The 24481-nt window shown below is 36.0% G+C and overlaps 1 protein-coding gene across 1 annotated transcript in view; it reads right to left on the bottom strand.

The window, feature by feature from the left end:
* The window catches only part of HCN1 (hyperpolarization activated cyclic nucleotide gated potassium channel 1), a 799285-nt gene that overhangs the window by 520660 nt on the left and 254144 nt on the right, over positions 1-24481 (bottom strand). Inside the window, exon 4 of the mRNA XM_057495355.1 lies at positions 3866-4084. Within this exon, the coding sequence (XP_057351338.1) occupies positions 3866-4084 (219 nt within the window). The remainder of the gene's footprint in view (positions 1-3865; positions 4085-24481) is intronic.

Raw genomic sequence — 24481 nt, 5'->3', positions numbered from 1 at the left:
CACGTCCCTTCCCTTTACTGTCACCTTCTGTCTTCTACCATGAAAACAAACAGCAGCACCTGGTAAGCTCATGATGGAAAGGAGAAGAGAGCCTCCTGTGCAAACCTGCCTTTCTCCCTCCTGGCTTTTGGCCCCAAAAAGCCCTGGGTGGGTGGATAAATTGAAGGTTCCTATGGCCAGGATTCTCACCTGGCCCTGGTCGGCTAGCTCACTACACACGTGTGGGCAATATGTTGCCACTGACTCTATATAAAGAGCTCCACCCAGTGCTCTGAGCACAAGTGGCATAGCTGCAAGGCCGCAGGGGAGCAGAGATGAGACTGGAGTGGTGGCAGCACCAAGGATGACAGAGACTGGGAAGGCTGGTGGGCGGGGGTGGGGGAACGAGCAGAGAGACCCAGAGGCAGAGACGGGCCTGCTGCATACAGACTTGCTCTGAATGGACGGGATCCTAGAGATTTACCTGCCACGGTGGGAATAACGTTGGGTATGACCTTTTCACCCCAATAATGTTCTACTCTCATTTCTTTAGTCACAGTGAGTCCATAGTGACCTTGCCTGGGGCTGAAATCCATTGGCAAGACAGTGTGGGTGCAGAAAGATTCAATTTTCTCAGAAAAGATGACCCTCACTAAATAAAGTTAAGGTGGCAATTTTTTGGAGACAAAATAATACAATCGTTTTTGGTTATTTCTGAAATTGAGCTTGCTCAATATACCGGTTACAGAAACACACAGTTTGCTGGTAATAAGAGCAGAGCATTTTGGGAGAAGCACAGTTTAAATACCACCTGTCTCACACCATAAAGTCTCTATATCTGAGAAAAGAGAAAAATGTAGCTGTCTGAAAAGTAGTAGAACACAAAACATGATAGCCCATGAAATCAGCAGCATACATAGCACTTCAAGTAAAAGTTTAATCTGCAATTTTACAGTATAAAAATCACACATTTTTTGGTCAAAGAGAAAATAATAATAATGACAATGATAATGGGGCTGCTGCTGCTGCTGCTACTATACTTCTGCCAATTACTAGCACTGGTGTATCATGTAGCAACACTCATAATCAGAGGATCTTATGCTACTTCTTGGGTTGACAGAACTACTTAAGGTTGGGGATCCAGATTGTACAGCTATTCCCTAGGAAGGAAGAAGTAAATGACTCTGAAGTGGGCTGGATGACTTGCAGTACACTAAATTTGATCAGTATGTTCACTTGAGCCAAAAAGTATGACGAGTTATGCAGAGACAGAAGAATGTTATGTCTGGGAGTGAATTCTGAAGCCAGATTAGGTGGGTTGAATACCAGTGCATTCTGAATGGCTGTTATATAAGGTATTAATTAGAGTTCAAGTCTTTTACATAAAAAAAGATGTTATGAATGCATATATGGTGGGTGAAAATAATATCAATTTTGTAGGCATCCATGGCAGATGGTTCCAATATGCCTAAAGACAAATATTAACTACGAAGATAATTAAGCAGTTCCTAAAAAAGTTAAGCAGAATTATTATATGATCTCACAATTCCATTCCTAGGTATATACCTAAAAGATTCGAAAAAGCAGGTACTCAAACAAATACATGTACACAAATGTTTAAATGTTTATAGCAGCTCTGTTCACAATGGCCAGAGGTGGAAACAACTCAAATGTCCATCAACTGATAAATGGATAAACAAAATGCATCATTTCCATACAATAGAAACTAATCAGCCAAAAAAGGAATGAAGCACTGATACATGATACACTGTGGATAAACCTCAAAAACATTTAAGAGGTCATGTATTGTATGATTGCATTTATATGAAATATCCAGAATAGGGAAATCTATTGACAGTAAACTTGTAGTTGTTTTGGGGGCTGGAGGGATGACTTAATGGGTAATGGATTGAATTTTGGGGTGATGAAAATGTCTTGGAAGTAGACAGAGGGGCTGATTGAACAATATTGTGCATGGACTAAATATCACTGAATTGTACATTTTAAAAGAGTTAATGGTGAATTTTATGTTATGACAATTTTACCTAAATTAAAAAATAATAATAAGCAAAAAAAAAATTCCCTGGCCAAATCACAAAAGATGCTGTAAATTAGTCATACACCATGCAGAGCCTTCCTACAAGATTAAATTGAAAATCAGACACATATTGTTCATAAATGAAAAAAATTCAAAAAGATAGCATAAGGTCCTTAAGACCTGCTCTGAATTATGCTGACTGGAAAATGAGTACAATATTCTAGAACCAAACTTCTTGACAGACCTTGGTTTGGAGATATAAAAAAATTATATTCTTTCAACAGCTGTTCTGATTAAATTGTTCCACATGTCAGAAAGAAACAAGGGTTTACCCCAGTATGTTTGCCCTATATTGAACACTTATAAGATCAAGAACTTGATGACTTATGGCAAACACCCTAACATCTTTGCTTATAAATGTCTGTGATTATACAGTTGAGCAAATTGGGTGTCCAAATCAACCTTGGCTTATAAAGCAGCTCTAAAAAGATAAAAAATGATGAATTCATGTATGTGCAATACAATGCTAATTAATGAAACCCTGGAAATCAAAGATTTGTTTGTTTTTAAGAAAATATGTAGTAAAGATGCAAACTTAAAGGGAGTGGGAAAAGAGAAACAGTGTGATGGCAATACATACCATGCTGTAGTCTTATCCTAAATCTCCACAAATTTAGCCCAATTGCCTTGAGTATATAATTTCCAAAGTCACTATTGTATCAAGTCTCTTTTCCCTTACTATGCACTTTGTGCTTTCCTATTTAATTGGAGGCTTTACTTTAAAATGAACTTCAAAGCAATTTTGGTGGTTCATCTTTTCATTACTTCAGTAATAAAATACCAACTTGCTCACTGCAATAGTGGGTGGCAATGTAATTACATTCAAGGGAAATAAAGTATCTAGATTTCCTTTATCCTATTGTGTGATTATAGTGTGGAAAACTTCTATAAATGTAACTGAAGTGATCTTCCACTGTTTTTTATAAGTAATTATGAGCCTAAGCTGTTATCACTCACCAGAAGTATTCTACAACTATTTTAACCATTACTTTCAGAAACCCTCTTTAGCAAGGTGCATACTAAGTACTCTGTCATGTGCAACGGACCCCTCTTGTTATAAATTCTTCCTTCAGTTATAAAATATTCTTATTTAGCTGTGAGGAAGTTAATGTTTGGTCAAGAGTATAAGCACTGTCCAATTATAACTCAGCACATGAAAAGAAAACTCCAATGAAAAAAATCATTGCATATATTCACCTTTTCTCTTTTTAAAAAAGTTTAAAACAGCAATTATTTTAATTAACACATTGTGCATACAAATGCATGATAACAGCTGTTAATATGAATTTTTAAGACTAGAGGGTATGATGACTTATCTAGATATAAGGGCAACATATGTTCAGCTAAGCATATGGATTATAATATAAATTATGATTATAAAATACAGAAAGGCACAGAGGGACATGTGCAATGACTGCCTGCTCCATTTAATCAGCTAACATATTTTTCTAACACATCCTAGAGAAGGCTTTATATTAACTGTTGAAATATAATAGAAAATGAATTATGATGGTACCTTAAATCAGCTTCATACATTTTGAAACCTGCAGCTATTTTTTCTTTGAATGCAAATTCAGATTTTAAAAAAATATTCAAAGAGAAATTGGAAACAAAAGTTTTGAGGACCATTTTGAAGAAACCTCAAAATACCTAAACAGATTGTGTTTCCTGCTTTAAGCATTTTATCTCATTATATTTTTGATAAAGGGAATAGTTTAATTACCTTGAACGCCATGAATTCAATTTACAAACTAGCTGGTTGAAGATGTTAGAAATAAAACAAATTACCTTCTCTTGATACTGCCGCCTTGAGGAATCCAAAGACTGAATTAAAGCTGTGGCATGGCCGACGAACATGGCGTAGCAGGTGGCCCCAACAATCATGCTCAGCATGGTGATCCAGAGGTCAGACATGCTGACCGGGGCCTGGGCTCCATACCCAATGCACAGCATGTGACTCATGGCTTTAAAGAGTGCATAGGAATACTGCTTCCCCCAAGAATCATTCTGGAACAGAAGAGAAAAGAAAATAGACCAAGCAATTAGGACAGCAGAATAAAATGTGAGTATGACCTGAACGGAAAAGCATTATACAATTGTGAGTATGGAGAAATCAAATTGTAATGGAGCATTTACACAGCTACTTCTCCTTAACTGCCAATCAAATGACTTGATGTTTTTCAAAGCTTGCCTAGCTTTATGAAATAGAAGCAGTCTGCTGTTAATACATGCATTCCTTGTCACTTTCAGGTTTGCTGTTTTTAAGGAAACAGTAGAGATCCCATGTGTCCTTCATACAGTTTCCCCCAATGTCAATATCTTGCAGACTATACTACAATGTTACAACCAGAAAACTGAAATGGATACAATCCACCAATCTCATTCATATTTCACTTGTTTATATGTACTCATTTATATATTTAGTTTATGCAATTTTGTCACATTGTAGGTTTATGTATTCATCACCATAATCAAAATAAAGAACAATTCTATCACAGCAAAGACCCCTTATACTGTCTTTATGCTGAATATGATGTTAAATATAAATGTATGCATTGGTATTTTAATATTTCTTCTGACATTTCCTGTAACTTGCTGAGGTCATGCAAGAAACCAGAATAGTTTCATGATTTATATATAATCAAAATGATTTATGTATTCTATTCGTGTATTTTCAATTAAAAGGAAAATTTAATTTAAAAATTGTCTTCCTTTTTAATAATTGGCTCATTTAAAACTTCCTATGAAAACAGTGTTGCTTTCCATCAAATGTGGTAATATTTACATTTAATTTGTATTATAGGCTGGTGGATATTTACTTTGCAATGTTGCACCAGTTTTCAAAACTCACATTGTAAACTGCAAAGAATCTATATTCCCACATTTGCAGTGATTTTTGACAAAGTTTGCTACTTGAGTACTAAAGCACTATCTTGGAGTTTAAGCAGGAGATTTAACGTCTGTGTCGGTCCCGCAGAGATGGGCTCCTGGGACTGACAGGCAACGGGCTCTCGCTGTGCGTCCTTTCTCTGCCGGCACTGGGAGCCACTCCTACCTCCCTCGGTTGCCACGGTCGCAGTTGCCCTTGCTAATCTGGTCCCTGCTGGGGACACAGAGTGCTGAGGAGTGCCAGGTCAGGTTGTCTCTGCTGTTGTGCCTGCAGGCCTGGGCCTGAATACGCACACCTGCTACCCGCAGTTCTGCTGCACCTGTGCATGCTCCACTGTCCCAGTGGACTTCACTTACAAAACATGAATTCGAAGATAAAATTACTGAGAATTTAAGACAGCAGCAGACCATTAAACTGAACACAGGGTCCTTCTGCAAGTGGGTCCCGGCGCAATGGCTGGGCCACATAGCACACCTGTAAACCATCCCTGCCCTTTGTCAAGTTAACTCTTGAATTGTCAGAAAAATTTCAAGTTATTTAGAAAATATATAAAATATATGTGGACATTTCTGCTCCGTTTTGATGGGGTCTTCCAAACTAACTTTATAGATTTAAAAAATAGAACATGGTAAGATTTGAAAGCCTAACCTCACGAACTTTAGAACTGCACGTGGCTGCTGGCAAATAAAAGCAATGAGCTCCATTTGGTTGAAAGAGTTAAGTTTCTTCAAGTGAAATCATTGTTATTTACTTATAAAATGAGGCCATATTGCCATATTAATCTATCTATATTTAACTACACACAAATATACAAGTGAAATTCAATGTAAAGGGAAAAATATTTGTATATATTATACCAGTTAAGTAGTACAATGAACCCGTGCACATGTTTTCATTTTGGGGAATGAACAAAATTCATGCCTTACATTTTTTGCATATATGAAATAAACCTAAGGAATAAACATGAATAAACATACAGGAATGAACCTAATATTCACATAATTCAATGTGTTCTTTAAGAACCTTGAATGCACATGTTATTTAAAATAACATTTAAATTTCTGAAATTCACCTTAGTTATACACTGATATACTAATAATGAATTTATTATAAACCATACTATAAACTAAATTAAGTCTTTAATCCCTATGATCCATACAAAGAATGGATACAAAGAAAATAAGCTTGATCTGTTTCTGACTGGCTTTAAATATCTTTGGGTTCTATCAGAACTCCAGGTATTCACCTGTCATGGCAACTTCCATCCGTTATATGATGATCTTTCATGTGCCTGCATCTCTTCATAGATCAAGGCTGGGGCCATGTCTCACTGAACATGTTCTAGAGTCTAAATTACATAAGTCAGAGGAGACACTGAACATTTTTTATTGTCAAAAGAAAGAGAAAATGAATAAATTTTGACTATGATGATGTTAAATCTAATATAAGATTTCCTCTCCTTACACAGGGGCATAAAGAAGACATGTTGTTAAGGCATCTTGATAGACTTAAATATAATGGGAATAATTCAAGTCAAATGAATGTCCAGTGAAGACTGCACTTTAATTCTGATCATATTGTTTTTTCTTTGTTTTCGAGGGGAACCAGTATGTGGAACTGGAGAAGAGAGTTTCAGTTTCCTAAGGTAATGCAGTTAGTTAGCTAAATTATTTTATATAAGAACATATGTTTATGTTCACTTTCATTTATATCCTTAGGCACACAACACATGCACAGAGTTTTAAATGACTTGAAATAAATATCTTTCATACACGATTTTTGATTCTTCAAAATCAAGAACAACTTTTCTCTTTGTTTTATCCATGTCTCCCTCCCTTTCTCTTCACCTACAACTTCTCAAAACCAGGTATGCATTTCTCTTTACCTTTCTTCATTTCGATATAATCACACACACACACACATGGATTCTGGCTTTTTTTTTCCTACAGAAATGCAACCAATCATTTATACTTCTCTGCATATTGCTTTTATCACAGAAAAACTCCTCCAAATAATGTTGTGTTCATATAACTATGTAATAACCTATTGTTGATAATGCTATAGTTAGTTCACCCATTTTTCTATTGTTTTCCAGTTTTTGCCCCTCCAAACTATTCTGCAATAAACAACCTTATACATATAACCTTTATTTCTGTCAATCAGATTACCAGGAGTGTTTTGGGTCAAAGAGTAAAGTTTTTAGTTTGACTTTAAAATATACTGCAACACAGTTTCAAAGTCTGTAATTTTCCAAAAACAAGTCAAAATACATTACATCATCTTCTATAATGAGAAATAGTAGTCCTCTATAGAGAGAAATTGTATAGTGAGAAATCCTCTATAGCGAGAAATTGTAACTTTTATTTGCATTTCCCTAGACAAGCGAAGTTGAGAAGGTATTCATATACTTATTAACAAATGGACTTTCTCATTTTTGATGAACATCTTATTTTTTCCTTATTTGTAATATATATTGAAGACTAGATATCAATTCATTAACCACTTGATATTTATTCGTAACTTACTGTATGCCTGATTGCGTTTTAATGATAGAATTTGCCATACAAAAATTTTGATTATTTTATGAAGAAAAATAAATCCTTTATTTCCTTGAGAGCTGCTGGATTTCCTGTACTGGTTAAAAAATCTCCCTAAATCTGAGATTATTCATACGTCTTAGACATTTTTAGATATTATTTGTACACTTAGTTATATTAAATCTTTTACTTGATTTTTTTTTTTGTATATGAAATGAAGTTCACATTTTATTTCATTCTAAAAGGATTGTCTCTTGAGCCAGCATATAACTTCTAATGAACAATCTGGTCCCCACTGACATAAAAATACCTTCTTTGTTATATATTTTCTCTAAATATTTTGTTGTTTGTTTCTGGGCTCAGTATCAGTAGAACTACTGATCTATTTGATTATTTTTATGCTAATGCCATATGGCTTTAAATTACAGTGACTTTATAATGTATTTTAATATGTATATAAAGCCAAAACCTCTCAATTTCAAAAGGGATTTAAACTGAATTACTAAGTGAAGATATTTGATTAACATCATGTTTTAATCAGGCAAAATCCGGATATATGATGCTGGATGTGAGACAGGCAAGGTATTTGGTAGGAAAGCCTGATAACTCCTATCTGTCTGTCTGTCTTTCTATCTATCCATCCATCCATCTAAAGAGTTTCTCATAAGTGAGCCAGTCTAAATTATAGAAAATGTACGTGATAGAATGCAGAATATACCAGTAAACATGGTGATGGCCAGAGTTAGAGGAAGTCAAAACAGTTTTTGGTATAATATGGGAAGCCACTGAAAATTTTTCATCAGTGAATGATATAATCTGAACTGCACTTTAAGATAGAGTAGGTGGAATTGTTGAGCAGTGGTTCTCAACTGAGGATTTTGCCACCCAGGGAAGACTGTAAAACCTCTTGGATTTTATGACTAAGGAAAGTGCTATTAACATCTAATGGGTAGAGGCTGAAGTTGTGAAATACCCTACAACTGAAGCTCTCCCAACAGCAAAAATTATCTGGACCAAATTGTTAACAGTGGTGATGTTGAGGAATTCTGAGGTGGAGAACGGATTCAACAATGACTAGATAAAAATGTCAGTTTAAAAGTTATTACAAGTATAAGGGAAGTGACAAACTGAAATAGTAGAAAAGCATAAAATATAAAAACAACACTAATTTTGTAGAGATATGACCTATTTATAGCATATTAGATTTTTATGAATGGTAAAAGAAAAAGGGAAGAATAAATCAGGGATTATGGAAAATTTAGATAGATTCATGTAATATAGGTTTTTATTTACAGAAGAACATGATTAGATGTAAGGATCTTTTCTGTTATTCTACCAGACCAGTATCATTTTCCTTAGACATTAAATTTTGTCTGTACACACTGTATATACAAGGGCCAACCCAGCCCTCACAGTGGAATGTGAGCATTTAGGTGGCAGCCATGTGATTCTGAGGCTGCTGCTAATAGAATCTGAAGTAAAGCAATGATATTTTATACCATTTTAAAATCTTTTATCCCTTCTACCCTCCCATCAATCCCCGCCCACTGTTGTATTCCCAGCAATAAATGGTAAAAGCAGGAAAATTAAGTAGACTGTGATAAAATACACAAAGGGTAAATCTTGAGAAGCAATATGAGGATGCAAATAACATGCATGGTACTAAATAAACTGTTCAAAGCACCAATTGTTATGTAAGACTAATTTAGACATATCATCATATCATTCTTATCATCACTTGATAAATGATAACACTGAAGCAGAGGAAACAGTGATTTGTCAAGGCCGAAAATTTGTAAGTGGAAGATGCAGTGTTTGGAACCCAGGCAGTCTGGCTCTAGAGACCATATGATTAGCCACTATGTAATATTACTCATTTTATATACTGTATTTATAATTTCAGGCAAAATATTAAGGCCAAATGACTAAATGATCAGCCCAAATCTCATGTTTAAACCCTTATTGGTGTAGTGAATTAAAATAAGTTTAAGAAGAGGCTTAAAGAAAAAAAAAAAACTAGGATATGATAGTTATGTGAAAATCCAGGAATGTTTCTATTCCCCATATGCCTTTTTTCTTTATATGGATGTTCTATTTTCATCTTTTTAAATATGACTCTATAGCATTTTAATCTACCTCAAAAGTAATAACATGAATGGGAGATTGTATACCTAGAGTGCTTCATCATATGATCCAAATATTACAAACTTACACATAATTTTAATACTATTGATAGTAGATAACTTACCTGTAGACTCTGACTTAATCAGGGTTTTACCATGTTTTCATTTTAGGTAATGATTTATCAACAAATTGCTCCTTAGATTAATTTTTCATTATTCAAAGTGTTTACTCATTTAATTAATCACTGAGGCATCACTGAAATTAATTTTTTGAGGAAAACATATAGAGGCAAATTAACAGCAACATACGTAAGTAAGTTTGATTATTCCATCTGGGAACTTTCATACAGAAAAAGATATATTTTAAGCTTTCTCTAGGTTTAACTTAAAATGCTCTCTAGGTATTTGCTTGACACTGTTTATATTGTCGCTGAATTTGGGTCAGGGTGAGGGCTATGGAAAATAAAAAAAGAAAAAGAAAAGAAATGTTTATTCGAAAGTGTCCTGACTTCCTGACTTAAGACATTCAAACTGTAAGTCACTTATAGTTTTACCCTAGGAACAAAAGTACTGCAGCACATCATCTTTCATATAAACTGAAATCTTGTTAATTTAGAAGGCCAAAATATTCCATTATTGAATACCTGAATTATTCTTTATCATTTGAAAGAAAATATGAGTATGAATATGTTTAATAGGTAAAAATCTTAGCAAAATCTGAATTATAGAATCTAGACTCAGTAATACACACATCAACTGCTAAAATATTAAAGAATCAGAGAAGTAACAAAATGTGAAACTAGAAGGCCAGGTGGAGAATGAGCTTTGCAGAGGGAGGTTACAAAATGCTGATCAGTGTGTTTATTTCTTCAGTCACTGAATAAACTTATCACTTATAACAACTACAGCAATAGAAAGTTGCAAGAAGGAACTGTAAAGATAAGGAATATAGCAGAGCATAAGCTCCCTAAAGTCATGAGACATGTAGCATAACTGGTTGTCAATTCCAAACAGATGTGTTCACTTGAGTATGCCATGACTGTACTTCATCTGTGTATGAGAGATCAGTGTCAGGGTAGTAGGCAGTTGTTCTTCATGAGTTTCACAGTGCTAAAGTATGAAAACCAGGAATAGACTTTAGAGCAAGCTTTACACTGATTAGTGACTAAAATCGAATTATCACTGTTTTTAAGTTATTAGAATTTTTTTTGTTCTTTGAAATAGGTCCTTTCGAGTTACTTAATTTATATATTACAAACAGAAACATGTAAGAAACATCCTTGAGGTTTTTTAGTTGAATGAAATATTATTTGTGACTTTCTGCTACAGATCATATTAAGGCATAATGTCAGTATGAAGACAAGTGGAGATCAACTCAATGAAGCCATCCTAAATTGAATTATTTGTAGGAATATTATGAACGCCATTTCTTAGGAGACTTGGAGAAAAAGACTGCCAGCTATGTTGGGTATAAGGTCAAAATAGAGATAGTCAGTATTTCTTTTAAAAATAGATATATAATGCAGCATGTCCCCCATAGCATGGTGCTGTGCAAAGCCAACATTAACTCCAAAATATGCAGGAAGAGACTCTACTAAGAGACTCTAGTAACACTGTTTGGGTTGATATCATGACTTGTCAACTTTGTTACATAATATTAGCACTATATTTTTAAATGTATTAGGAAGTAGTGAATTATTTCCTTTCTATTCACATGATAGAAGCTCTTGGGCTTTTAGTATATCTATATTCTTTAAAGCATTATCTCCAAAAATTTCAATGCCATGACTTCTAGTGATACTACTTAAAAAAAATAAGATATACATTGCATATATATTTTGCTGGAGAAATTTAATTTCTTATTTGTACTGTTATGATCTCTTCACAAACATTTGTACCTCTGATATCCACCATTTTGCATTATAAGAAGGGTTCAGTTTTTTGTAATAAAATATAAAGTTACTGTATAACTAAATTGCTGTTGTCATAAAAAGAATGGTGTCTGGTCATTTTAACTTCTAGGCTTGTCCCCTGGTCAATTAATATCTGGAGAGCTAAGTGTACTTTTTCCTGCTTCAATAAAGACGCTAAAATATAAAATTTGCATTAAGTAGACTTTTAAATTAAAATTTAATTTTGTTAGGGATTATGGATTTTATTTCTCATATTTCTTTTAATGTTGGTGTAATACTATTTTTATTAAGGTCTCATTGATATACACTCTTATGAAGGTTTCACAAGGAAACAGTGTGGTTATTACATTCACCCTTATTATTGAGTCCCCAACATACCCCATTGCAGTCACTGTCCATCAGTGTAGTAAGATGCCACAGAGTCCCTATTTGCCTTCTCTGAACTATACTGTCTTCTCCGTGACCCCACACACACCATGTGCACCAATCATGATACCCCACAATCCCCTTCTCCCTCCCTCCTCACCTGCCCTCCCCCACCCCTCCCCTTTGGTAACTACTAGTCCCTTCTTGGAGTCTGTGAGTTTGCTGCTATTTTGTCCCTTCAGTTGTGCTTCATTGTTATACTCCACAAATGAGGAAAACCATTTGGTACTTGTCTTTCTGTGCCTGACTTATGTTACTGAGCATAATACCCTCTAGCTCTATGCATGTTGCTGCAAATGGTAGGACTTGTTTCTTTCTTATGGCTGAATTGTATTCCATTGTGTATATGTACCACATCTTCTTTATCCATTCACCTACTGGTGGACACTTAGGTTGCTCTCTTATCTTTGCTATTGTAAATAGTGCTAGGATAAACATAGGGGTGCATATGTCTCTTTGAATCTGAGAAGTTGTTTTCTTTGGGTAAATTCCTAGGTGGAGTTCCTAGGTCAAATGGTATTTCTATTTTTAGTTTTTTGAGGAACCTCCATACTGCTTTCCACAATGGTTGAACTAGTTTACATTCTCTGTTGTAATATTTTAAAATAAAAATAAAACAAATCAATAAATCAGTTCTTAATTTGGTGTCTATTAACCCAATTTTTATACTAAGTGTTCATTAATACCTCTTACAGAAAGGCCCCAAATCAGACATAACTTTGATTTTAAGTGTGATTTTAAATTACAATTAGTCTTTCGAGCAAAATATTTTCATGGGGTACCTCTTTGTTTGTTTGTATAGGTAAATATAAGCAAGTGTATTTTACATATTTTTGCATATATATGCATCAGTAAACTATTGTGTATATATGCATAAATATAAAGGAACAATGGAAGATATTAGCATACACTGAGCAATTAACTCCTCACAAGGTACTATTATATGATCTTATTGCTCCTCATAACCTCTTTGAAACCTAATACTGTATCCACATAGGAATGCAAAGCTTAGATAAATTAAGAAATTGCTCAAAGTCCCACACTTCATAGGTGCCAAAGCTGAAATTCAGTTACAGTTCTGTCTCACCCATAGTTGAAACCCTCTCTATTCCAAAGATTACAACCATGTATTTCATGGCTACAAATTCATAATTATAATGCAGAATTTTTTATCATTTTAAGAATATAACCATAGCACAGAAATTCTTTAAAATACGTGTTTTCATCTCAACCAACAAACACCTGAAGGGAATTTAGAGGAAAAATTATCTCAGAGAAAAATCTCTGAGGGAAAATGCCCTGGAGAGTTTAAAGTCAATAAAAATGACCTGGTCATACAGTCATACTTCACTTTTATACATTCCTATTGGCCAAGAACTCTCAAGGGGTTCTCTTCCTTTCCTCCTATCCCCAAAGCCTGGGAAGGAACAAACTATCCTGGTATCCAATAGGATGCATTTCTGGAAGGAAATCCTTTCCTGAAGCTTAATCCTCCAGAGAATGTGGAAGGTGCACGTGACACAACAAGGCAGGTTCAATCTGAAACCTCAGTGACGCTGTGTGCTTTCACTTAAAGCCTGGCCAAGGTAAAATGAGCAATGATGCTGTATTTCCTATGTGCTATTATTATAATAATAATAATTTTTTTTTTTTTGTGAGGGCATCTCTCATATTTATTGATCAAATGGTTGCTAACAACAATAAAATTCTGTACAGGGGGGTCAATGCTCAATGCACAATCATTAATCCACCCCAAGCCTAATTTTCATCAGTCTCCAATCTTCTGAAGCATAACGAACAAGTTCTTAAATGGAGTACAAATTCTAACATAGTGAATAAGTTACATGGTGAATATTACAAGGGCAGTCATCACAGAAGCTATCAGTTTTGCTCATGCATTATGAACTATAAACAGTCAGTTCAAATATGAATATTCATTTGATTTTCATACTTGATTTATATGTGGATACCACATTTCTCTCTTTATTATTATTATTTTTAATAAAATGCTGAAGTGGTAGGTAGATAGAAGATAAAGGTAGAAAACATAGTTTAGTGTTGTAAGAGAGCAAATGTAGATGATCAAGTGTGTGCCTGTAGACTATGTGTTAATCCAAGCTAGACACGGGCAATAAAACATCCATGTATGTAGAAGATTTCTCTCATAACGGGGGGCGGGGGGGAGGTTCTAAGCCTCACCTCTGTTGATCCCCATTTTCTCACCTGATGGCCCCCCTGCGACTGTGCCTGTCTTAGGTTGTTCCTCCCTTGAGGAATCTTACCTGTCTCTGGCTAACCAGTCATCTTCCAGGGCCATACAGGGAAATGTTAAGTTGGTAAGTGAGAGAGAAGCCTTATTGTTTGAAAAGGTTAGCTTTTTACTTCTTTGCATATTTATGCCCTGTGGCTTCTATGCCCAGCATTTGTCTTGAGGTGTCTTTACCACTTAGAAGAATTATGATACTCGGTAAATTCGATATGTGGCACAAATTCTATTTAAGGGTTGTAATTAGGAAGGAAGAAGAAAAGCTATAGAAGTAGCAGGCGGAAGAAAACCTGGGAAGATTGATTATTTCTTTGACATATCTTCTTGTAGAGTAACTTCAGCATGTATAGGTTTTAAACTACTAATTAAATTGTGCACACACATTAACATGAGTACAGTTATGTAACCAAAGCATACCTGTAATTACCAGCCATCTCCAGTGAAACCAAGAAAACCAGTTAGACAAATTAGGCATTTGTGAAAACTTATCTATGATATGGTGGATGTTGTCCTACTGAACTTGAACAGTCTGAGAGAAATCAGACAAATTAAAACAACCCATTCCTGGGGACTGTACATATCCCATATGTTCTTTTAACAGTAGATAGTCTGTAGTTGTAAGATTTTGGAGTGCTACAATTTGCACTTCTCCTAATTCTTGGTTGAGTTCCAACAGTAAAGATCCAGTCAAATTTGTTGTTTTACTGTATGCACAGGCCAGCTTAGATATCTCCTTCTTCATTCCCATGGCAAGTCCAGGAACTGGTGGGATGAGTGCATCTACACCTGTAGCAGTGCGTGGATCTTTGTTGGGGTGTTTTTGATGATCATCTTCTGGCATGAGTCCTCCCAAGAGTGCTGATGTTGGAAGTTCTTTTTCGTATCATATCTTAGTTCATTTTCGGGGTAGCCAAATTAGGCTTTGATCCTCTGTATAAACACAAACAGATCCTTTGCCTACACTTTTATATGCCCTTTATACCCTTGTGTAGAACTCATTGGAGGTCACCACACAAGAAATGCCTTTTTTTTTTTTTATCATTAATCTACACTTACATAATGAATACTTGTTTACTAGGCTCACGCCTATACCAGGTCTCCCCTATATAACCCTTTACAGTCACTGTCCATCAGGGTAGCATAATGTTGTAGAATCACAACTTGTCTTCTCTGTGTTATACAGCCCTCCCCTTTCTCCCACCCCACTATGCATGCTAATCTTAATAACCCCCTTTTTCTCCCCCCCCCTTATCCCTCCCTACCCACCCATCCTCCCCAGTCCCTTTCCCTTTGGTACCTGTTAGTCCATTCTTGAGTTCTGTGATTCTGCTGCTGTTTTGTTCCTTCAGTTTTTCCTTTGATCATATACTCCACAGATGAGTGAGATAATTTGGTATTTCTCTTTCTCCGCTTGGCTTGTTTCACTGAGCATCATACCCTCCAGCTCCATCCATGTTGCTGCAAATGGTAGCATTTGCCCTTTTCTTATGGCTGAGTAGTATTCCATAGTATATATGTACCACATCTTCTTTATCCATTCATCTATCGATGGACATTTAGGTTGCTTCCAATTCCTGGCTATTGTAAATAGTGCTGCGACAAACATAGGGGTGCACTGGTCTTTCTCATACTTGATTGCTGCATTCTTAGGGTAAATTCCTAGGAGTGCAATTCCTGGGTCAAATGGTATGTCTGTTTAGAGCATTTTGATGTACCTCCGTACTGCTTTCCACAATGGTTGAACTAATTTACATTCCCACCAGCAGTGTAGGAGGGTTCCCCTTTCTCCACAGCCTCGCCAACAATTGTTGTTGCTTGTCTTTTGGATGGCAGCCATCCTTACTGGTGTGAGGTGATACCTCATTGTAGTTTTAATTTGCATTTCTCTGATAATTAGTGATGTGGAGCATCTTTTCATGTGTCTGTTGGCCATCTGTATTTCTTTTTTGGAGAACCGTCTGTTCAGTTCCTCTGCCCATGTTTTAATTGGGTTATTTGTTTTTTGTTTGTTGAGGCGTGTGAGCTCTTTATATATTCTGGATGTCAAGCCTTTTTCAGATGTGTCATTTTCAAATATATTCTCCCATACTGTAGGGTTCCTTTTTGTTCTATTGATGGTGTCTTTTGCTGTACAGAAGCTTTTCAGCTTAATATAGTCCCACTTGTTCATTTTTGCTGTTGTTTTCCTTGCCCAGGGAGATATGTTCAAGAAGAGGTCACTCATGTTTATGTCTAAGAGGTTTTTGCCTATGTTTTCTTCCAAGAGTTTAATGGTTTCATGACTTACATTCAGGTCTTAGATCCATCTTGAGTTTACTTTTGTATATGGGGTTAGACAATGGTCCAGTTTCATTCTCCTACATGTAGCTGTCCAGTTTTGCCAGCACCGTCTGTTGAAGAGACTGTCATTTTGCCATTGTATGTCCATGGCTCCTTTATCAAATATAAATTGACCATATATGTCTGGGTTAATGTCTGGATTCTCTAGTCTGTTCCATTGGTCTGTGGCTCGGTTCTTGTGCCAGTACCAAATTGTCTTGATTACTATGGCTTTATAATAGAGCATGAAGTTGGGGAGTGAGATCCCCCCTACTTCATTCTTCTTTCTCAGGATTGCTTTGGCTATTCGGGGTCTTTGGTGGTTCTATATGAATTTTTGAATTATTTGTTCCAGTTCATTGAAGAATGTTGCTGGTAGTTTCATAGGGATTGCATCAAATCTGTATATTGCTTTGGGCAGGATGGCCATTTTGACGATATTAATTCTTCCTAGCCACGAGCATGGGATGAGTTTCCATCTGTTAGTGTCCCCTTTAATTTCTCTTAAGAGTGACTTGTAGTTTTCAGAGTATAAGTCTTTCACTTCTTTGGTTACGTTTATTCCTAGGTATTTTATTTTTTTTGATGCAATTGTGAATGGAGTTGTTTTCCTGATTTCTCTTTCTGTTGGTTCATTGTTAGTGTATAAAAAAGCCACAGAATTTTTGTGTGTTGATTTTGTATCCTGCAACTTTGCTATATTCCGATATCAGTTCTAGTAGTTTTGGGGTGGAGTCTTTAGGGTTTTTATGTACAGTATCATGTCATCTGCAAATAGTGACAGTTGAACTTCTTCTTTACCAATCTGGATTCCTTGTATTTCTTTGTTTTGTCTGATTGCCGTGGCTAGGACCTCCAGTACTATGTTAAATAACAGTGGGGAGAGTGGGCATCCCTGTCTAGTTCCCAATCTCAGAGGAAAAGCTTTCAGCTTCTCACTGTTCAATATAATGTTGGCTGTTGGTTTTTCATAGATGGCCTTTATTATGTTGAGGTACTTGCGCTCTATTCCCATTTTGCTGAGAGTTTTTATCATGAATGGATGTTGAACTTTGTCAAATGCTTTTTCAGTATCTATGGAGATGATCATGTGGTTTTTCTCTTTCTTTTTGTTGATGCGGTGGATGATGTTGATGGACTTTCGAATGTTGTGCCATCCTTGCATCCCTGGGATGAATCCCACTTGGTCATGGTGTACGATCCTTTTGATGTATTTTTGAATTCGGTTTGCTAATATTTTGTTGAGTATTTTTGCATCTACGTTCATTAGGGATACTGGTCTGTAGTTTTCTTTTTTGGTGGGGTCTTTGCCTGGTTTTGGTATTAGGGTGATGTTAGCTTCATAGAATGCATTTGGGAGTATCCCCTCCTCTTCTATTTTTCAGAAAACTTTAAGGAGAATGGGTATTATGTCTTCCCTGTATGTCTGATAAAATTCCGAGATAAATCCATCTGGCCCAGGGGTTTTGTTTTTGGTAGTTTTTTGATTACCACTTCAATTTTGTTGCTGGTAATTGGTCTGTTTAGATTTTCTTTTTCTTTCTGGGTCAGTCTTGGAAGGTTGTATTTTTCTAGGAAGTTGTCCATTTCTCCTAGGTTTCCCAGCTTGTTAGCATGTAGGTTTTCATAGTATTCTCTAATAATTCTTTGTATTTCTGTGGGGTCTGTCTTGATTTTTCCTTTCTCGTTTCTGATTCTGTTGATTTGTGTTGACTCTCTCTTCTTTTTAATAAGTCTGGCTACAGGCTTATCTATTTTGTTTATTTTCTCGAAGAACCAGCTCTTGGTTTCATTGATTTTTGTTATTGTTTTATTCTTCTCAATTTTATTTATTTCTTATCTGATCTTTATTATGTCCCTCCTTCTGCTGACCTTAGGCCTCATTTATTCTTCTTTTTCCAATTTCGATAATTGTGACATTAGACCATTCATTTGGGATTGTTCTTCCTTTTTTAAATATGCTTGGATTGCTATATACTTTCCTCTTAAGACTGCTTTTGCTGCGTCCCACAGAAGTTGGGGCTTAGTGTTGTTGTTGTCATTTGTTTCCATATATTGCTGGATCTCCATTTTGATTTGGTCATTGATCCATTGATTATTTAGGAGCATGTTGTTAAGCCTCCATGTGTTTGTGAGCCTTTTTGCTTCCTTTGTACAGTTTATTTCTAGTTTTATGACTTTATGGTCTGAAAAGGTGGTTGGTAGGATTTCAATCTTTTGGAATTTACTGAGGCTCTTTTTGTGGCATAGTATGTAGTCTATTCTGGAGAATGTTCCATGTGCACTTGAGAAGAATGTGTATCCTGTTGCTTTTGGATGTAGAGTTCTGTAGATGTCTATTAGGTCCATCTGCTCTACTGTGTTGTTCAGTGCTTCCGTGTCCTTACTTATTTTCTGCCCGGTGGATCTATTCTTTGGGGTGAGTGGTGTGTTGAAGTCTCCTAGAATGAATGCATTGCAGTCTATTTCCCCCTTTAGTTCTGTTAGTATTTGTTTCAGATATGTTGGTGCTCCTGTATTGGGTGCATATATATTTATAATGGTTATAGCCTCTTGTTGGACTGAGCCCTTTATCATTATGTAATGTCCTTCTTTATCTTTTGTTACTTTCTTTATTTTGAAGTCTTTTTTGTCTAATACCAGAATTGCAACACCTGCTTTCTTCTCTCTGTTGTTTTCATGAAATATCTTTTTCCATCCCTTGACTTTAAGTCTGTGCATGTCTTTGGGTTTGAGGTGAGTCTCTTGTAAGCAGCATATGGATGGATCTTGCTTTTTTATCCATTCTATTACTCTGTGTCTTTTGATTGGTGCATTCAGTCCATTTACATTTAGGGTGATTATTGAAAGGTATGAACTTATTGCCATTGCAGGCTTTAAGTTTGTGGTTACCAAAGGTTCAGGGTTAGCTTCTTTACTATCTTACTGTCTAACTTAACTCGCTTGTTGAGCTATTATAAACACAGTCTGATGATTCTTTATTTCTCTCCCTTCTTATTCCTCCTCCTCCCTTCTTCATATGTTGGGTGTTTTGTTCTGTGCTCTTTTTAGGAGTGCTCCCATCTAGAGCAGTCCCTGTAGGATGCCCTGAAGAGGTGGTTTGTGGGAGGCAAATTCCCTCAACTTTGTTGTCTGGGAATTGCTTAATCCCTCCTTCATATTTAAATGATATTCGTGCTGGATACAGTAGTCTTGGTTCGAGGCCCTTCTGTTTCATTGCATTAAGTATATAATGCCATTCTCTTCTGGCCTGTAGGGTTTCTGTTGAGAAGTCTGATGATAGCCTGATGGGTTTTCCATTGTAGGTAACCTGTTGTTTCTCTTTGGCTGCCTTTAATACTTTGTCCTTGTCTTTGATCTTTGCCATTTTAATTATTGTGTGTCTTGGTGTTGCCCTCCTTGGATCCCTTGTCATGGGAGTTCTGTGTACCTCTGTGGTCTGAGAGGCCATTTCTTCCCCTAGTTTGGGGAAGTTTTCAGCAATTATTTCTTCAAAGACACTTTCTATCCCTTTTTCTCTCTCTTCTTCTTCTGGTATCCCTATAATGCTTATATTATTCCTTTTTGTTTGGTCACTCGGCTCTCTTAAAATTCTTTCATTCCTGGAGATCCTTTTATGTCTCTCTGCATCAGCTTCTCTGCATTCCTGTTCTCTGTTTTCTAGTCCATTAATGGTCTCTTGCATCTTGTCCATTCTGTTTTGAAGTCCTTCCAGAGCTTGTTTTATTTCTGTATTCTCCTTCCTTAGTTCTTGCATATTTCTCTGCAAGTCCATCAGCATGGTTATGACTTTTGTTTTGAATTCTTTTTCAGGAAGACTGGCTAAATCTATCTCCCCAGGTTCCTTCTCAGGGGAAGATGTAGCAGATACCGAAGCTGTCTGTGTTAATCTTGTCTGGATCATATTTTTTTGCCTTTTCATGTTGACAGGTGCTATTGACTGTCAGCTGGGAGGGCCAAACTTTTCACTTGCTACTGGCCTTTCTTTACTGGGACAACTGCGACCCCTAGTGGCTTGTGTTGTGTAATTGAGTGTAGGCTGGGTCTTTGTGTCTTGCCGGCGGAATGGGGGAATTTCCCTTTCAGTGGGTGTGGTCTACCTTCGGCTGCTTCTCTGCTTTTGCAGTGCCCGGAGGGGTAATGGACAGGGGGACTGTTTGGCTGTTTACCTCCATGAGGGGTCTCGGAGCTGTTGCCCAGGGGGTTAGTGCGCCCGGTTTTCCCTGTAATTTCCAGCCACTGGGCTGTGACCTATGCTGTTTCCATCCAGCTGTTAAATCCCTGTCCCTTTAAGACTTTCAAAGAGCCCCCGCTTTTCTTTGTCACAGGGGCATCAGCTTCGGCACCCGCTCAGAGGTCTTGGTGCCCTATTTCCCTAGTTTCCAGCCCTCCACACATGCACTGTGCCTGCGCGCTGGTGCGGGTGGCTGGGGCTGGGTGTTTAGCAGTCCTGGGCTCCCTCTCCCTCCCGCTGGGAGCTGGGGGGAGGTGTGCTCGGGTCCCGCCGGGCCGGGGCTTGTATCTTACCCCTTTCATCAGGCGCTGGGTTCTCGCTGGTGTAAATGTAGTCTGGCTGTTGTCCTGTGTCTTCTGGTCTCTCTTTTAGGATTAATTGCATTTGTTGTATTTTCAAAAATATATATGTTTTTGGGAGGAGATTCCCACTGTCCTACTCACACCGCCATGTTGGCTCCTATGTGCTATTATTTAATATGCACTTTTTAAAATTAATTTTAAGGATTTTAGCAAGGCAACTTTGCACTAAAGATCTTCAAATTAATAGATCATCTGTTTTGATGGCATTCTCAAGTTGTTTTATTCTGCTAATTAGAGGTTTTAGAACATTGGGAGTATTAAAAACTACTAAAATTTAAGTGAAATAAAAAAAACCACAATTCTTTTGGTTAGTTTTAAACTTCTGCTCTTAATAAGGAAATTAGCCACTTGAGACATAAAAAAAAGAAGAGTTAAGAACATCTTTTCAGCCTGAAGTATAGCCCTTGGGTGGTTATTATGGCTATCATAAGATTTACTAAATACGTCACTTTTTGTTTAAAGAAGTCTATGTTGCTATATAAAAAATAAGGTATTAGATAATCTCCTTAGATAATTTGCATATTTTACATTCACATCAGTCTGTAATACAGAAAGAATTTGTACTTTTTATGAAGGTTAAATGAGAAGCACTATATAAAATGTTGACACATAAAACGGCTGTATATAAAAGAGCTGATACATATAAGGTGTTAAGGTGTTTTCCTCTAAAATACTTCTGTAAATCAGGGTCTAAATTTATTAACAGTGTGTTACATATGTGTGTTTTAATCTAACAACAATATTTAATCTATTTTTGATTTAAGAATGTTTATAGCAATGTCTAATACTGGGTACAATTCTAACTTCTTTAAAAACAAATCAAATTTTATTATATTAAATTTATGGAATTAAAAAAAATCTAATGTTCAGAGATAAGCATAACTAAAACACAGAAAATTTTAAACCATAGAGAAGAAATGTATAAGTTAATAAGAAGCTTACATAGTAATTGGTTATTTATGTTGAGGTTAAAATGAGCTTTCCCATTATCCCAAAAGTCAAGCTTTTCTTAAATCCCACCCTAGTAATAGTACTTTGCTCTTAACATTTAACATATCCCTGAAATTTTTCTTTTTCTACCTGAATTTGCTAGGGAATGAGAGCCTCCACTCCTTGCAGGTACAAGGGATAATGAAATGAAATAAAAGAGTTGACCCATAAAAATTTATTTTTCCCTAAGGAAGACTAACTTCTATATACAGATTCATAGAAAGCTGGGATTGCAGGAAATCTTGAAAAAAATTTACTCCATAATTTTTATAAGCAAACTGAATGTCAGAATCACCATATTTTAAAATTAAAATACATGAATATAGAATGTAATGAATATAGAAGTAAATAAACAAATACATATATACATACATACATGTATTCCAACTACCCAACTTAATTTTATTATCTAATATACATGGAGCAATATATCTTAAAGTCATAGAAAATTACTTGGATATTACTTACCCAAGGTTTTATCTGATTTGTCTAAAAACTTAAAAGCAAAAAGAAACCTTCATATCTCTACATGCTTGCAAGTATTATTTCCATTAGATTTGCATAATCATAACAGTAATCATAATACCACCAACAATAAAAACATTGAATATGGTTTAGATAGTTCTTGCACAATAAGAATCTAATTTGACCTGATGACTGTCACGACAGTCTTTTGGTAGCTAGAACAGCCTTCATTATCTTCATCTCATTAATGAGAATTAAGTTCATTAACTTGCCTATGGCCTCATGATAAGAAGTACTATCTCAATATCCATTCTGCCCAAAGCAATTTATAGATTCAATTCCCTATAAATATACCAATGTAATTTTTCAATGAAATAGAGCAAATAAAGAAGAACAAAGCTGGGAGTATTTCACTCCCTGACCTCAAGCTACACTACAAAGCTATGGTAACCAAACCAGTATGGTATTGGCATAAGAACAGACCCATAGATCAGTGGAACAGAATAAAGAGCCCAGATATAAACCCATGCATATATGGTCAATTGATATATGATAAAGGAGCCATGCATACACAATGGGAAAAAGATAGCCTCTTCAGTAACTGTGGTTGGGAAAACCAGACAGCTACATGTAAGAGAATGAAACTGGATTACTGTCTAACCCCATTCAGAAAAGTAAACTTCAAATGGATTAAAGACCTAAATATAAGACAGAAAACCATAAAACTCTTAGAACAAACATAGCCAAAAATCTCTTGAGCATGAGTATGAACAATTTTTTCCTGGACACATCTCTTTGGGAAAGGAAAACAAAATAAAAAATGAACAGGTGGGAACCAAAACTAAAAGGCTTCTGTACAGCAAAGGACACCATCAGCAGAGCAAAAAGGCAACCTACAGTATGGGAGAATGCATTCATAAATGATTTATCTGATAAGAGGTTAACATCCAAAATATTAAAAAAATGCATACACATCAACATCAAAAAAATAAATATATAACCTGATTAGAAAAATGGTTGGAGGGCATGAACAGACATTTTTCTAAAAGAGAAATACAGATGGCCAACAGGCACATGAAATGATTTTTCCACATTGTTAATTATCAGGACAATGCAAAAGAAAAAACATTGAGATATTACCTTGCACCAGTCAGAATAGCTACTATCCAAAAGATAAGAAATAACAAGTGTTGGTGAGGATGTAGAGAAATGGGAACTCTCCCAACACTATTGGTGGGAAGTAAATTGGTGCAGCCACTGTGGAAAGCAGTACAGAGGTTCCTCAAAAAACTAAAAATAGAAATACCATGCAACCCAGTAATTCTAGGAATTTACCTGATGAAAAAAAAATCCCTTATTTGAAAAGATACATGCACCCCTATGTTTATTGCCACATTATTTACAATAGCCAAGATATGTAAGCAACCAAAGTGTCCATCAATTGGTGAACAGATAAAGAAGAGGTGGTATATATACACAATGGAAACTTATGCAGCCATAAAAAAGAAAGAAATCCTGCCATTTGCAACAACATGGATGGACCTAGAGTATATATGCTAAATGAAATAAGCCAGGCAGAGAAAGTCAAATACCATATGATTTCACTTATTTGTAGAGTATAAAAACAAAACAAAACAAAATGAACATAATAGCAGTAGACTCACAGACACTAAGAAATGTTGGGTAGTTATCATGAGGGAGGGACTGGGATGGAGAGGGGTGAGGGGGATAAAGGGGCACAGAATTCTCACTCACAGTGTAAATTGGTCAAGGGGATGTTAGTACAGCATGGAGACCATATGCAATGGTTCTGTAACACCTTTCTATATTGACAGACAGTAACTACACTAGTTGGGTGAGAATTTAATAAAGTATGCAA

The sequence above is a fragment of the Manis pentadactyla genome, chromosome 2, assembly GCF_030020395.1.
Source record: "Manis pentadactyla isolate mManPen7 chromosome 2, mManPen7.hap1, whole genome shotgun sequence".
Classification (NCBI taxonomy): domain Eukaryota; kingdom Metazoa; phylum Chordata; class Mammalia; order Pholidota; family Manidae; genus Manis; species Manis pentadactyla.
Note: the sequence above shows the minus strand (reverse complement) of the source record. Positions and strands in the feature narration are given on the sequence as shown.